This window comes from Sinohyriopsis cumingii, chromosome 9 (genome assembly GCF_028554795.1).
Source record: "Sinohyriopsis cumingii isolate HCF-2022 chromosome 9, ASM2855479v2, whole genome shotgun sequence".
In the NCBI taxonomy this organism is placed as follows: Eukaryota; Metazoa; Mollusca; class Bivalvia; order Unionida; family Unionidae; genus Sinohyriopsis; species Sinohyriopsis cumingii.
The window spans coordinates 401,053-417,467 of record NC_142969.1 but is presented as its reverse complement, the minus strand read 5'-3'; the positions used below and the strand labels follow the sequence as shown (position 1 = coordinate 417,467).

The 16,415-nt window shown below is 35.2% G+C and overlaps 1 protein-coding gene across 1 annotated transcript in view; it reads right to left on the bottom strand.

The window, feature by feature from the left end:
* The window catches only part of LOC149791149 (uncharacterized), a 206,793-nt gene that overhangs the window by 73,698 nt on the left and 116,680 nt on the right, over window positions 1-16,415 (bottom strand). Inside the window, exon 10 of the mRNA XM_089971310.1 lies at window positions 13,484-13,573. Within this exon, the coding sequence (XP_089827436.1) occupies window positions 13,484-13,573 (90 nt within the window). The remainder of the gene's footprint in view (window positions 1-13,483; window positions 13,574-16,415) is intronic.

Below are 16,415 nucleotides of genomic sequence, written 5' to 3'. Positions count from 1 at the left end.
GTCCGTATGGTGGGGAGGGGTTGTTTTAGTGATTATTTGAAGGTCCCATCTTGTATAGGAGTAAGCAAAATGAATGTTAGAAGCTGATGATCCTGAAGCATAATCTTTTAATGGGAGATTACTCTAATGAAATACAAAGAAATGTGTCCAGATAACACAGCATAATCTTTCAATGAGAGATTACTCTAACGAAATACAAAGAAATGTGTCCAAATAACACAGCCTAATCTTTCAATGGGAGATTACTCTAATGAAATACAAAGAAATGTGTCCAGAAAACACAGCTGTGCTCAGCAAATAATGCACATTTTAAGAAATTGTGCTCCTTTATCCAATGGAAAAATCTGAACAAAACTGGGGCTATAATTCATTCAAAGTTTGAGCAAAACTGGGACTATAATTCATTCAAAGTTTGAGCAAAACTGGGACTATAATTCATTCAAAGTTTGAGCAAAACTGGGACTATAATTCATTCAAAGTTTGAGCAAAACTGGGACTATAATTCATTCAAAGTCTGAGCAAAACTGGGACTATAGTTCATTCAAAGTTTGAGCAAAACTGGGACTATAATTCATTCAAAGTTTGAGCAAAACTGGTGCCATAATTCATTCAAAGTCTGAGCAAAACTGGGACTATAATTCATTCAAAGTTTGAGCAAAACTGGGACTATAATTCAATCAAAGTTTGAGCAAAACTGGGACTATAATTCATTCAAAGTTTGAGCAAAACTGGGACTATAATTCATTCAAAGTTTGAGCAAAACTGGGACTATAATTCATTCAAAGTTTGAGCAAAACTGGGACTATAATTCATTCAAAGTTTGAGCAAAACTGGGGCTATAATTCATTCAAAGTTTGAGCAAAACTGGGGCTATAATTCATTCAAAGTTTGAGCAAAACTGGGACTATAATTCATTCAAAGTTTGAGCAAAACTGGGACTATAATTCATTCAAAGTTTGAGCAAAACTGGGGCCATAACTCATTCAAAGTTTGAGCAAAACTGGGACAATAATTCATTCAAAGTTTGAGCAAAACTGGGACTATAATTCATTCAAAGTTTGAGCAAAACTGGGACTATAATTCATTCAAAGTTTGTCAGATCTTGACCTGGCCCAATAACAAATTTGCTATGAATCCATGAAATCCTTTAAATGTATCTACATACTGGTACAGATACATTATACTGATACATTATATGCCTCACAAGAATATGACTGGACATGGTGGACACATAACATAGCTTCTAACATTGGATTAAATCTAATTGCAGATCACAACTTAGGACAATGCATTATGTATATCAAAAGACCATAACTGTCAAAGAAGATTGTGTCGGATATTCATATCAACACCTAAATAATGATATGCATAACAAATGCCTGGTTATTATTTCCACCCCAACTAAGAGAAAGAGAGAAATAGAAACCAATTCATACTTTGACATTACCACCGCCAGGTGAATAATCCACATTATGAGCGTCAACTTTAGATCCTGTATTCCATGATACTTTCTCATTTCTTATCTAATGTTTTAAAAAAAATGAGTATGAATAATTAAACCATCTACAAACAGACACTTTTATAATCATGTAGCAAGCAAAACTTTGTATTACTTTGTGAAATTTTTTTTGTAAAAACTCAATAACAGTAATCTATAGACATTTTTCCTATGTATAAAAAGACTATCCCTAACCCATAACTGTAATATGTAACCATTTCATATTCCTAACCTATACCCGTTCAATGCAACCACTGCATATTCCTAACCTATACCCATACTATGTACACAATGCCCATCCCTAACCTATACCCCTTACTCTGTACACAATGCCTAGCTGTAAACCATATCCATACTATGTAACCATTGCATATTCCTAACCTATACCCATACTATGTAACCATTGCATATTCCTAACCTATACCCATACTATGTAACCATTGCATATTCCTAACCTATACCCATACTATGTAACCATTGCATATTCCTAACCTATACCCATACTATGTAACCATTGCATATTCTTTACCCATACTATGTAACCATTGCATATTCCTAACCTATACCCATACTATGTAACCATTGCATATTCCTAACCTATACCCATACTATGTAACCACTGCATATTCCTAACCTATACCCATACTATGTAACCATTGCATATTCCTAACCTATACCCATACTATGTAACCACTGCATATTCCTAACCTATACCCATACTATGTAACCATTGCATATTCCTAACCTATACCCATACTATGTAACCATTGCATATTCCTAACCTATACCCGTACTATGTAACCATTGCATATTCCTAACCTATACCTGTACTATGTAACCATTGCATATTCCTAACCCATACCTGTACTATGTAACCATTGCATATTCCAAACTCATACCCATACTATGTAACCATTGCATATTCCTAACCCATACTCGTACTATGTAACCATTGCATATTCCTAACCCATACCCGTACTATATACACAATGCCTATCCCTAACCTATACCTGTACTATGTACACAATGCCTAACCGTAACCTATACTCTTACACTGTACACAATGACTAGCTGTAACTCATACCTGTACTATGTAACCATTGCATTTTCCTAACCCATACCTGTACTATGTAACCATTGCATATCCCTAACCCACACCTGTACTATGTAACCACTGCATATTCCTAACCCATACCCGTACTATGTAACCATTGCATATCCCTAACCTATACTCTTACTCTGTACACAATGCCGAACTGTAACCCATACCCATACTATATACGCAATGCCTACCCCTAACCTAAACTCTTACACTGTACACAATGACTAGCTGTAACTCATACCTGTACTATGTAACCATTGCATTTTCCTAACCCATACCTGTACTATGTAACCATTGCATATTCCTAACCCATACCCGTACTATGTAACCATTGCATATCCCTAACCTATACTCTTACTCTGCACACAATGCCTACCCCTAACCTATACTCTTACTCTGCACACAATGCCTACCCCTAACCTATACTCTTACTCTGTACACAATGCCTACCCCTAACCTATACCCTTACTATGTACACAATGCCTACCCCTAACCTATACTCTTACTCTGTACACAATGCCTACCCCTAACCTATACTCTTACTCTGCACAAAATGCCTACCCCTAACCTATACTCTTACTCTGCACACAATGCCTACCCCTAACCTATACTCTTACACTGTACACAATGACTAGCTGTAACTCATACCTGTACTATGTAACCATTGCATTTTCCTAACCCATACCTGTAGTATGTAACCATTGTGTTTTCCTAACCTATACTCTTACTCTGTACACAATGCCTACCCCTAACCTATACTCTTACTCTGTACACAATGCCTACCCCTAACCTATACTCTTACTCTGTACACAATGCCTACCCCTAACCTATACTCTTACTATGCACACAATGCCTACCCCTAACCTATACTCTTACTATGTACACAATGCCTACCCCTAACCTATACTCTTACTCTGTACACAATGCCTACCCCTAACCTATACTCTTACTCTGTACACAACGCCTACCCCTAACCTATACTCTTACTCTGTACACAATGCCTACCCCTAACCTATACTCTTACTCTGCACACAATGCCTACCCCTAACCTATACTCTTACTCTGTACACAATGCCTACCCCTAACCTATACTCTTACTATGTACACAATGCCTACCCCTAACCTATACTCTTACTATGTACACAATGCCTACCCCTAACCTATACTCTTACTCTGTACACAATGCCTACCCCTAACCTATACTCTTACTCTGCACACAATGCCTACCCCTAACCTATACTCTTACTCTGCACACAATGCCTACCCCTAACCTATATGCTTACTCTGCACACAATGCCTAGCTGTAACCCATACTATGTACACAAAGCCTATCCCTATACCATATGACTGCAAAGGTTGTACCAACTTCTAACCACTCTTCTCTGATGTTGGAATGTTTACTGCATTGATGAGAAAAAGAATGCTATAAAATGGTATTGTCTGAAATAATGGAGAAAAGACAGGTATAAAATTACTGACATCCATTTAAAACCCCCACTCCTTATCCATTTTTCAGGAGATCTCTAGAAATACATTTTTAGATGCAGATCCCATAACCACTCATGATGCCATTTGAAAACAACAATAGGATAAGAAAGCAAAACAGAAAAACTTCACATAAGTGATTACAAAGTCACTGTAAGATGAAATGCAAGTAAAAAATCACTGTAAGATGAAATGTGAGTACAAAGACAATATAGCTGGATATGTGAGTACAAAATCACAAGAAGATCAAATGCAAGTACATGTCACTAGAAGTTGAAATGTGAGTACAAAATTACTATAAGATGAAATGCAAGTACAAAGTCAATATAACTGGATATGTGAGTACAAAATCACAAGATGAAATGCGAGTATAAATCACTAACTTCTGTTAATTATTAGAACTGAATAGACTAGAGTCCTACTGCAAATAACAGAGACCCTGATCTGCCATAGCATAATGCACCAGCAGATCAGGGTTTATGTCGTTTGCTGTGTTGATTACTTCTAACAATTTGCATAGACACAGATTTGGCAGCATATTATGTTATGGCAGATCTGTGTTTATGCAGTTTACAGTTGAACTCGGCTTGTAACTAACCCGAACAAAAGCGTTTCTGTAAATGCCAAATTATACCTATGTCAGGTTGCTTTCTAAATGAGACAAAATAAAACTTAATGGACATTGCCTAAACAGCACAAAGAATTGATTACTTTCATTTCATTAGGAACACAAGACCTTTTACATCTTCTGACTGCAAGAGTTGTAGTGGATGTAATTTATAGTTAAAATATGGCAACATTTTTCTTTCATTTAACTTTTCCATAAATGAGTGACCATTTAATACACCCAGAACACCTATTATATCTCACAGTATGAGGAAAAATCTCAAAGAATTTTGGACCATGAAGAGAAAGAATTTTACATATTAGGTGACGAAAATAGGGACCTCCAAAAAAAACAAAAAATAGAAACATTGGTTGGATTTTGTTGAACCTTTAGGAGTTTCACAATTAGTCAGTGAACCCACTAGCGTAACATCCAATTCAAAAACACTTACAGACCATATGGACACAAATACTAAAGAATATGTTTCAAGAATTTATGTTCCAAAAATTGGTTAAAGTGATAATGTTGCATTTTTCTCAAAAGAAAACATAACAACAATGTGGAATAAAGAATGTACGTAAATCTATCAATATAGGCCTTGTAAAATTTTCAATAATGAAAACTGATGATGTTGCAAATATCTGCAACGAATTCTTTGTAAACAGTGCTTCCATATTTACAGAACATATGTTAGACTCTAAGCATTAAGAACTGAAAAGATTTTGTTCCACAAAATTTCCAATTGATACTAAATTTGAAATCTTTGAAATAAGTTCCAAGTTTGTTCTGAATTGCAAATATTTGCAATGAATTCTTCGTAAATATTGCTTCTTATTTACAGGACATAAGTTAGACTCTTAGCATTCAGAAATAAAAAGTTTTTGTTCCACAAAATTTCCAAATAATACTAAATTTGAAATCCTGGAAATAAGTTCCAAGTTTGCTCTGAAATACCTCAAAAACATGGATATTTCTAATCTACAGTGCTTCTTAAGGGCAGCTGCATCTGCCATTGCTGATATTATTACCTTTCTGTGTAATCACATCTGCCATTGCTGATATTATTACCCTTCTGTTTAATCACATCTGCCATTGCTGATATTATTACCTTTCTGTGTAATCACATCTGCCATTGCTGATATTATTACCTTTCTGTGTAATCACATCTGCCATTGCTGATATTATTACCTTTCTGTGTAATCACATCTGCCATTGCTGATATTATTACCTTACTGTGTAATCACATCTGCCATTGCTGATATTATTACCTTACTGTGTAATCACATCTGCCATTGCTGATATTATTACCTTTCTGTGTAATCACATCTGCCATTGTTGATATTATCACCTTACTGTGTAATCACATCTGCCATTGCTGATATTATTACCTTTCTGTGTAATCACATCTGCCATTGCTGATATTATTACCTTTCTGTGTAATCACATCTGCCATTGCTGATATTATCACCTTACTGTGTAATTACATCTGCCAATGCTGATATTATTACCTTACTGTGTAATTACATCTGCCATTGTTGATATTATTACCTAACTGTGTAATGACATCTGCCATTGTTGATATTATTATGTTACTGTGTAATTACATCTGCCAATGTTGATATTATTACCTTACTGTGTTATGTTTAGATAGAAGTCTTGGAATATATGTAGACAGAATTCTTGGAATGGTCTCATCATATAAATTATATTGCAAAAATAAAACCTCTTATCTTTAGTTCCTACAGAAAATCAAGGCCTTCATTCCATTTCATTACAGAGTTAATACTTACAAAAGTTACATTCAACCGTATCTTGATTAATGTAATATAATGTGGGGGCAACACAACTGCTAAAAATATGAGAAAAATTTGCAGACTCCAGGAAAGTGCATGTAAAATAAATCTTGATTAGCAAATAGAAAATGTTAAAACTGCAATGCTTATGTTTAAAGTATTACGAATACATTAAACAGTAATTTTGATAAAGGCCAAAATAATGTACAAGGTTTTTACAAAATCTGTCCCAACTTGCCTAAACACCATTTTTCAGGAAAGAAAATCAATTGGTATACAAAAATCTAAGATCATTAAATGGGCAACATTTTGAAAGTACCCAAGCCAAAAAAGGAGCTATTCAAAAACAGCTTTCAATTTTCAGGTGTGTTTGTTTGTAATAACATTCCACATGATATTAAATCAGTTCCAATCATCTCTACCTTCCATAACAGGTGTGCAAGATGGATGAAATTATTTAAAAAAATGGATTACTTATTAAAGTACATGTTACACCCACAAACCTCCTGCGCTTCATTCTCATTTCTGCCGCAATGTAGCATTTATGTGAATAGTTGTTTATATACTGTGTATTTTCTTCTGTGTGTGTTGTGTGTGTGTGTGTGTATGTGTGTGTGTGTGTATTGTGTGTGTGCGTGTGTTGTGTGTGTGTGTGTTGTGTGTGTGTGTGTGTGTGTGTGTGTGTATTGTGTGTGTGTGTGTGTGTGAACATATTATTAGCTTGTATCTTATATGTACATAATAGAGGGCCTCAAGGCATATTAATTTCTCATTTGTAACTAATTTAGTCTGAAAATAAAGTCTTTATTATGACTACATATATTTAATTAGCTACTAAATACATAATGGCAACATTAAACTTAAATTAAATTTTAATCGCTTGCATCACTGCGTATAAAATAACCTTAGAAAAATTCTGATCTTGTAGAAGTTACTCAAGTCTCCCCAATTTTCACCATATCGTACTTGGAATGCATCACAGGTATGAGTCAATGTTAATTTTGTTATTTCCTATATTTATTTTTTATTAATTTGATAACTGATTTTTCTTCATGCAACTTCAAGTCAATGTTCCCCTTTCAGTAAAATGGTTTACTCCTATGCACATGGCAGCAATTATTATTACAAGTGTTCCCCCACTGCAAAACAGTTTACTCAAATCCACATGATATTTATTATCAGCACTGTGATTTATGTCTAATGTAACAAATGGAATATTGCTTATATTACTGAAATAAAAACATCATCCCATCTGTGGACAGGACAACTATGACCAAATTCCAGGGGTCTGGATAGTTTTTCCAATGGCCCACAAATCCTGTCTGCAGGCCTGATCCCAGACTTGTCATTAATATCTTTCTTTTATTCCTCTGATAATAAAAACACTAATCTTCATTTTCAAAGTTAATAAACAACTGGCAATTACAAACATAATACTCCCTATACTTGCTTACAAGCCCTTGTTTCCCTGTGATTTACAAAGCAGCAGGCTGTCCTGGTTTATTATACAAATCAAAGCTCTATGAACACTAATGGCTTGGAGGGCTGACGTGATCCGACACATTAACAAAACTCTAGAGATTGCGATTTCTGGACCTTTTGCATCCATGCTACTAAAGGGTTACCTAAAATATGAGTTGCATCAATTAGCATATACAACTGACCGGAAAGGTTACAATGCTCTATTCTTTTTAACTAACTGTTATTACTATTATTAGTACTATACATTATATAGGCACTACGCCATAAACATGCAGGAACTGGAATCCCTCCAGGCCAGAATTATTGTACACCTTTAAAAAAAAATCAGCATACAATAGTTACACAATGTAACACAAAGTAAAACAAAGTGTTTCATACTGTGACGTTACCGCCTCCAGGTGAATGCTTGATTTTATCAAAGGAGCCTACTTTCGGTTTTCCTTCCCATGTGATCTTGTTACTAATAATCTGTACAAAAAGACACAGACAAGCAATGGTCAACAGTGATCATAAACTTGAAAAAGTGTCTAAGAACTCGAACTAAACTGTACTTTGCATATTTTTGTTAACTCATTAAAAATACATTAAGAATTTTTTTAAACCATTACAATTACAAAAAACAAATTAATGTTAAGAATTTCATCTCAAGCTGCAAGCACACTGCTCTATTTGTGAGCACACTCCATGTTTTATGATGGTGTTTTTGAACAACATATACTATGCTATCAAAACAAGTTCCAGATCTCACGGTGTACGTTTTACTGAGAGCACTTAATGACAGAATAGTCACTCCAAGCCACGGAATGAATTTAACTGAATTGTGTATGGTCATTAAGCTATACGAACACAATCTGTAACCTATCGCTACTCTTGTAGACAAATTCTGTAGTCACAAAACTGTTGACAAATTAAAAAAAACACACTCAAAATCTTTATTATTTGGACTTGGCCTGTCTTCTTAAGTTTGTGTTTTGCATCCTTTACACGAAATAAATAAGTACCAAATTTAAAAAAACAGGTTACTATAGTTCAAATCTATGAGTATGTTACAAATCTATGGACATAAACAAAGTAACAGAAGAAGCAAAACAAACAAATTTTGTAACTAAGCAAATCATTTAATTATCAAATGTGAGAGGAACTTACAGTATTACAATGTGAATACAAAATAATCCTGATAAAGTTCTGTGAAAGTCCAATTACTGAAAAGTTCTGTATACATTTCAAAACCAGAAATGTACTGGTCTGCCAAGAATCACGACATTGTCAAAATGGTGTCATCCAGAACTCATATGAATAATTCACAATAGTTACAAAACAATATAATAATCCAAATAATGAGCACTTTCTATTTCCACTGAACAGTCCAAACAAATGTTTTTCCTCTCGATAACTAAGCACAAAATAAAACACTTCTGCAGACTTACAACAGGAAAACAAGAAGTGAGGATGACTCCAAATAGGAAAGAGTCCTATTGCTCAGTTTCCTCCTTATAGACACCTTCTTTCAAGACTATATTTAACAACATACCCCATGTGATTGACGATGGATTATATTAGTCAATTTATTTCGAACTAATCTATTTGCGTGACCTAGCCCAACCAACCAATAATGTGAAGTTACTGAATTCTTCCATAACTGTCCGAACCCCATCAGCCAATGAAAAATTAACACAAAATCGTCATTAAGTCTTATCATTTAGGTTATTATTAGTCACTGTCAACACAAACATAAGCATCTATTTATAGAGCCTAAGTAATTTTATGCTGATCTAGCTAAAGATAAAGAGAATTAATACAACTTACTGACATGAATAAAAAGATTAAAAATTATAAAAAAAGCATAAACCTGGAGTTACAAAAAATATAGATATATATAACTGAGTAAAACACTCAACTTATTAATTTCTTATCATGAGCTCCGTTCTATTTGCAAAAATAGTTTACAAATGTATCAGATGGTGATTGTTGATGAGTGAATCCATGGATATGAATCTTTTTACTATCAACAATGCTTGGTGTTCACAGACCCAGATTTAAAATTGCAAACTTTCAAGTACACATTTAATGCAAAATGAATGTCAGCCATGACAGTTTCTTCTGTCATTTAGTATGCATGTATATACAATGGATGGATGGAAAGATGGATATGTATTTGTGTATTTATGTAATATTGTATGTATGTATGTATGTCTATGGGTTGGAGTAAATAACAAGCAACCCAAGTGGGCTGGAGATCGCTCACCTGGCTGACAAGTGCCTCATAACCAAATGCAGAAGCAGTTGACCAAGTAATCTGTACCATGGGATGCTTTCTAAAGGAAATTTTCTTTCAATGTTATTAACTGCATCTGTTGAAAACAACCATTTCAAGCTTTCTCAACTGTTTCCTTGTCTTCATTTAAATCATTAAGGCACATCAGCATCATTTATCCCACACTGAGAGGCCTTAATGCCAGGATGCTTTCATTTAACCCATATTGAGAGGCCTTAATGCCAGGATGCTTTCATTTAACCCATATTGAGAGGCCTTAATGCCAGGATGCTTTCATTTAACCCATATTGAGAGGCCTTAATGCCAGGATGCTTTCCTTTATCCCACACTGAGAGGCCTTAATGCCAGGATGCTTTCATTTAACCCACATTGAGAGGCCTTAATGCCAGGATGCTTTTTATCCCATACTGAGGCCTTAATGCCAGGATGCTTTCATTAATCCCACAATGAGAGGCCTTAATGCCAGGATGCTTTCATTTATCCCATACTGAGAGGCCTTAATGCCAGGATGCTTTCATTTATCCCATACTGAGAGGCTTTAATGCCAGGACGCTTTCATTAATCCCACACTGACAGGCCTTAATGCCAGGATGCTTTCATTTATCCCATACTGAGAAGCCTTAATGCCAGGATGCTTTCTGCCAAATATGTGCATTCAAGCTCACTTTACAGTTGTGGGTACATGCAGCCTCTAATGGTCACATCTCAGTGTGCATGGATATATTAAGGTGGTATAGTAGTTTGAAAATCGAATATGTGGTAAATAGTCATGTAACATGTGTCAGTCGTCATATAATGTCAAACATCATGTATTAGGTAGCAGACATCACAAAGTATGTCAATTATTACGTAATGTGTCAAGCCTGTAAGGATTCAATCATCATGCAATGTGTCAAGCCTGTAAGGTGTAAATCATCATGTAATGTGCCAAGCCTGTAAGGTGTCAATTATGTGATGTGTCAAGCCTGTAAGGTGTCAATCGTCATGTCATGTGTCAAGCTGGTAAGGTGTCAATTATCATGTAATGTGTCAAGCATGTAATGTGTCAATCATCATGCAATGTGTCAAGCCTGTAAGGTGTCAATCATCATGCAATGTGTCAAGCCTGTAAGGTGTCAATTATGTAATGTGTCAATTATCATGTAATGTGTCAAGCCTGTGTGGTGTCAAACATCATGTAATATGTGAATCACCGTGCAATAAATGTCAAACATTATGCAATGGATCAATTGTCATGTAATATATTTCAATCATGTAATATGTGTCAAACATCATGTAATGTGTCAATCAAGTAAAATGTGTCAAACATCATGTAATGTATCAATCAACATGTAATATGTGTCAAACATCATATGTCAATCATCATGTAGTATGCATAATTCATGTCAGAGAATTTATTTATTAACAGTGACTTAAGGTTTTTGTTTTCAGGATTAATTGCTAACTATGACCATGATCTTGACAAGATATAAAATTCAACAATTGATCAGGGGTTAGGGTTAGGGTTTAGGGTTAGGGTTAACCCTAACCCTAACCTTATTGATTATATTTATTAATCTCTTTATTTGGACATTAAAAAATAATTACTCTTCTCCCTATCCACTTCATGTTCTAATGAATATTTTTTATTTTTTCCTAATATCTTGTCCTGAAAATTATTACTATTAGGCTGTACTATACCAATAAAGAAGATTATAATGTTTCTGTGGGATCTACTAATATTAAAAGAATTCTGGTTGCACTTATAATATTTGATTTTCTTTCTCAGTGTAAAATTATGTCAGCCTGTACATGCACTTTTACTGCCTCTGATGATATCTGCATTAAAAATACCATAATTTCTGTACACTCTGTTCAAGCTCACAACCTTGACAGATATCAAGCTGTCAAATCAGTCTGAATGGACATAATGTATGAACAAAATCAACGAATTAAAGTCTGGCAAGTCCAATTTACCACTACAAAATTCTGACCATGACTATAACTGAGATTTTGTTAATTTATGCAATATGCTGACAGGTGAGATCCATCTAAATGTAAAGACTGTGACAACATATTGTTATTGCAAAATGATGTGTCTATTAATATTATCTAATCCCTATACACATACAATTTCTTTACAAAATGATATGTGTCTATTAATATTATCTAATCCCTACATACATACAATTTCTTTACAAAATGCCTCATATGATCTTTACACTTCAACTTTTAATATAGAGATGATTTCCCTAATTATGCAAGTATCAAATTACTTTTGTTATGGAAATTAGTGACAGAATACCATAATCTGTAATATTAAGACAGAAATGACATAGTCCAAATTGAAGATTAATACTTCCATACTGCTGACATCTGATTTTGCTTTATCAAAGTCCTTTATTTATTAATTCCAATTCCTGTAAAATTCGGTCAAATAATTTTGACTGGTTTTTGGAGATGTTTAAGCGTTTTTCTTGTTTTAGCAATGGCAGCCACAATTGAAAATAGGACAGCATCATTTATATAAACTTAAATCCCCTTCATGTCAGAACGCTATCCATTAAATTGGGTCAAATTTTTAAAATTTTTAATTTCCTTCATGCCAAGATACTTCTGTCAAATTTGGTTTGGTTAAATTCTGCTGACAGGCTTTTAGAAGTTGTTTAAAAAGCTTTTCTATTTTTGTAATATTTATCACATATTTCTGGCAGACTGCATTCTTTGTGTAAATATAAAAGCCCTTCATGTCAGGTTTATCTCTGCTAAATTTGACTGAAATTTATCTTGTTGTTCTTGAGAAGATGAAAATGACAATTGCAGATGGATGCCTGACAGATAATTCTCAATATGTACAGCTCCATACCATGGCTGCTTGACAGACAATACTGACAAGCACAGCTCCATACCATGGCTGCTTGACAGACAATGCTGACAAGCACAGCTCCATACCATGGCTGCCTGACAGACAATACTGACAAGCACAGCTCCATACCATGGCTGATTGACAGACAATACTGACAAGCACAGCTCCATACTATGGCTGCTTGACAGACAATGCTGACAAGCACAGCTCCATACCATGGCTGCTTGACAGACAATACTGACAAGCACAGCTCCATACCATGGATGCATGACAGACAATGCTGACAAGCACAGCTCCATACCATGGATGCATGACAGACAATATTCAATATGCACAGCTCCATACCATAAGCCCCTTATCAGGCAAGCTAATCAATATACTACCAATGAGTCTTACTTTGACATTGCCACCTCCAGGCGAGTATGTAGCATTATCCAGAGAGCCAACCTTGGGTGCTGCATTCCACTGTACTTTCTCACTGTGTATCTGCACAAAGAATAAATCTCAATTAAATTTAGCAGTGCTCAAAAATTGAAATGATTTTCTTACACATGTACAACAAAACCCTCACAATGTACTTAGTGAGTCAACTGAAAACCCCCACAATGTACTCAGTGAGTCAACTGAAAACCCTCACAATGTACTCAGTGAGTCAACTGAAAACCCTCACAATGATCTCAGTGAGTCAAATGTGATGAAAAATGTTTGGTGAGATTATCTTTGGGAAAGAATTATAAAAAAAAAAACAATTTTTTCCATGGAGATCATAAGAATCCCTGTCTTTAGAATGTTTATAAATTAAGGTCGTAGTGACACCTAAGGAAAATCATAACCAATCACTGCATTTACTGGCTCCAGGATGTTTACATGTCATGTTATTCAATCGTTCTAGTGTTACCTTTAACATTTGACAGAACTTTAATTAAGAAACACAAGTAGTATTAGCTTTCCAAAGGGCTTGAAACCTCTGCTATAGATAATTTAGTGTCTTGTTTGGAAGGAAAGAAACTTATAAACAAATCACAGCTCTTGCTCAGTTGTTCATTATAACATAATTCTGAATTTAACGCACCTTTATGGACTCAATAACCAAAATTTAACCACTGTATTGTAATTGGTCAAACAAAATGTATGAATTTTGGCCTGAGAGAAAACTACATCAAAGCTAAGTATTAGAAAGTTTTGTCCATTTTAAAAAATTCTCACCATTCCCGCTATTTTAAGATCTATTACATACATGGTTTTCATTATAATGTGGGTTGGGACATAATGCTGTTCTCATTAAATTGTGGTTTGGGATATAATGCTGTTCTCATTATATTGTGGTTTGGGACATAATGCTGTTCTCATTATATTGTGGTTTGGGACATAATGCTGTTCTCATTATATTGTGGTTTGGGACAAAATGAAGGTCTCATTATACTGTGGTTTGGGACATAATGCTGTTCTCATTATACTGTGGTTTGGGACAAAATGAAGGTCTCATACTGTGGTTTGGGACATAATGCTGTTCTCATTATACTGTGGTTTGGGACAAAATGCTGTTCTCATTATATTGTGGTTTGGGACAAAATGAAGGTCTCATTATACTGTGGTTTGGGATAATGCTGTTCTCATTATACTGTGGTCTGGGACATAATGCTGTCTCATTATACTGTGGTCTGGGACATAATGCTGTTCTCATTATACTGTGGTTTGGGACAATGCTGTTCTCATTATACTGTGGTCTGGGACATAATGCTGTCTCATTATACTGTGGTCTGGGACATAATGCTGTTCTCATTATACCGTGGTCTGGGACATTAATGCTGTCTCATTATACGGTGGTTTGGGACATAATGCTGTTCTAATTATACTGTGGTTTGGGACATAATGCTGTTCTCATTATGCTGTTGTTTGGGACATAATGCTGTTCTAATTATACTGTGGTTTGGGACATAATGCTGTTTTCATTATACTGTGGTTTGGGACAAAATGAAGGTCTCATTATACTGTGGTCTGGGACATAATGCTGTCTCATTATACTGTGGTTTGGGACATAATGCTGTTCTCATACTGTGGTTTGGGACAAAATGAAGGTCTCATTATACTGTGGTCTGGGACATAATGCTGTCTCATTATACTGTGGTTTGGGACATAATGCTGTTCTCATTATACTGTGGTCTGGGACATAATGCTGTTCTCATTATACTGTGGTCTGGGACATAATGCTGTTCTCATTATATTGTGGTTTGGGACAAAATGAAGGTCTCATTATACTGTGGTTTGGGACATAATGCTGTTCTCATTATACTGTGGTTTGGGACAAAATGAAGGTCTCATACTGTGGTTTGGGACATAATGCTGTTCTCATTATACTGTGGTTTGGGACAAAATGCTGTTCTCATTATATTGTGGTTTGGGACAAAATGAAGGTCTCATTATACTGTGGTTTGGGATAATGCTGTTCTCATTATACTGTGGTCTGGGACATAATGCTGTCTCATTATACTGTGGTCTGGGACATAATGCTGTTCTCATTATACTGTGGTTTGGGACAATGCTGTTCTCATTATACTGTGGTCTGGGACATAATGCTGTCTCATTATACTGTGGTCTGGGACATAATGCTGTTCTCATTATACCGTGGTCTGGGACATTAATGCTGTCTCATTATACGGTGGTTTGGGACATAATGCTGTTCTAATTATACTGTGGTTTGGGACATAATGCTGTTCTCATTATGCTGTTGTTTGGGACATAATGCTGTTCTAATTATACTGTGGTTTGGGACATAATGCTGTTTTCATTATACTGTGGTTTGGGACAAAATGAAGGTCTCATTATACTGTGGTCTGGGACATAATGCTGTCTCATTATACTGTGGTTTGGGACATAATGCTGTTCTCATACTGTGGTTTGGGACAAAATGAAGGTCTCATTATACTGTGGTCTGGGACATAATGCTGTCTCATTATACTGTGGTTTGGGACATAATGCTGTTCTCATTATACTGTGGTCTGGGACATAATGCTGTTCTCATTATACTGTGGTCTGGGACATAATGCTGTTCTCATTATACTGTGGTCTGGGACATAATGATATTCTCATTATACTGTGGTTATGGCCCCCAACTATTGTATTAAAATGAGAAAAACAGCTCTAGTGGCAGGGTGAAGGTCAGGTAATCTATATGAAGCTGTAATATTCTTTTAGAGTTAAGCATTTGGAAGATAACTTCAAGAGGTGGGTTAGGGTGATTTTTGTCTTGATGCCTGTATTAAGATTTATTTTCCACAAGGACTCCATTATCATGTAGCAGGGAGAGGTGCTCTGATGATAATGGCTA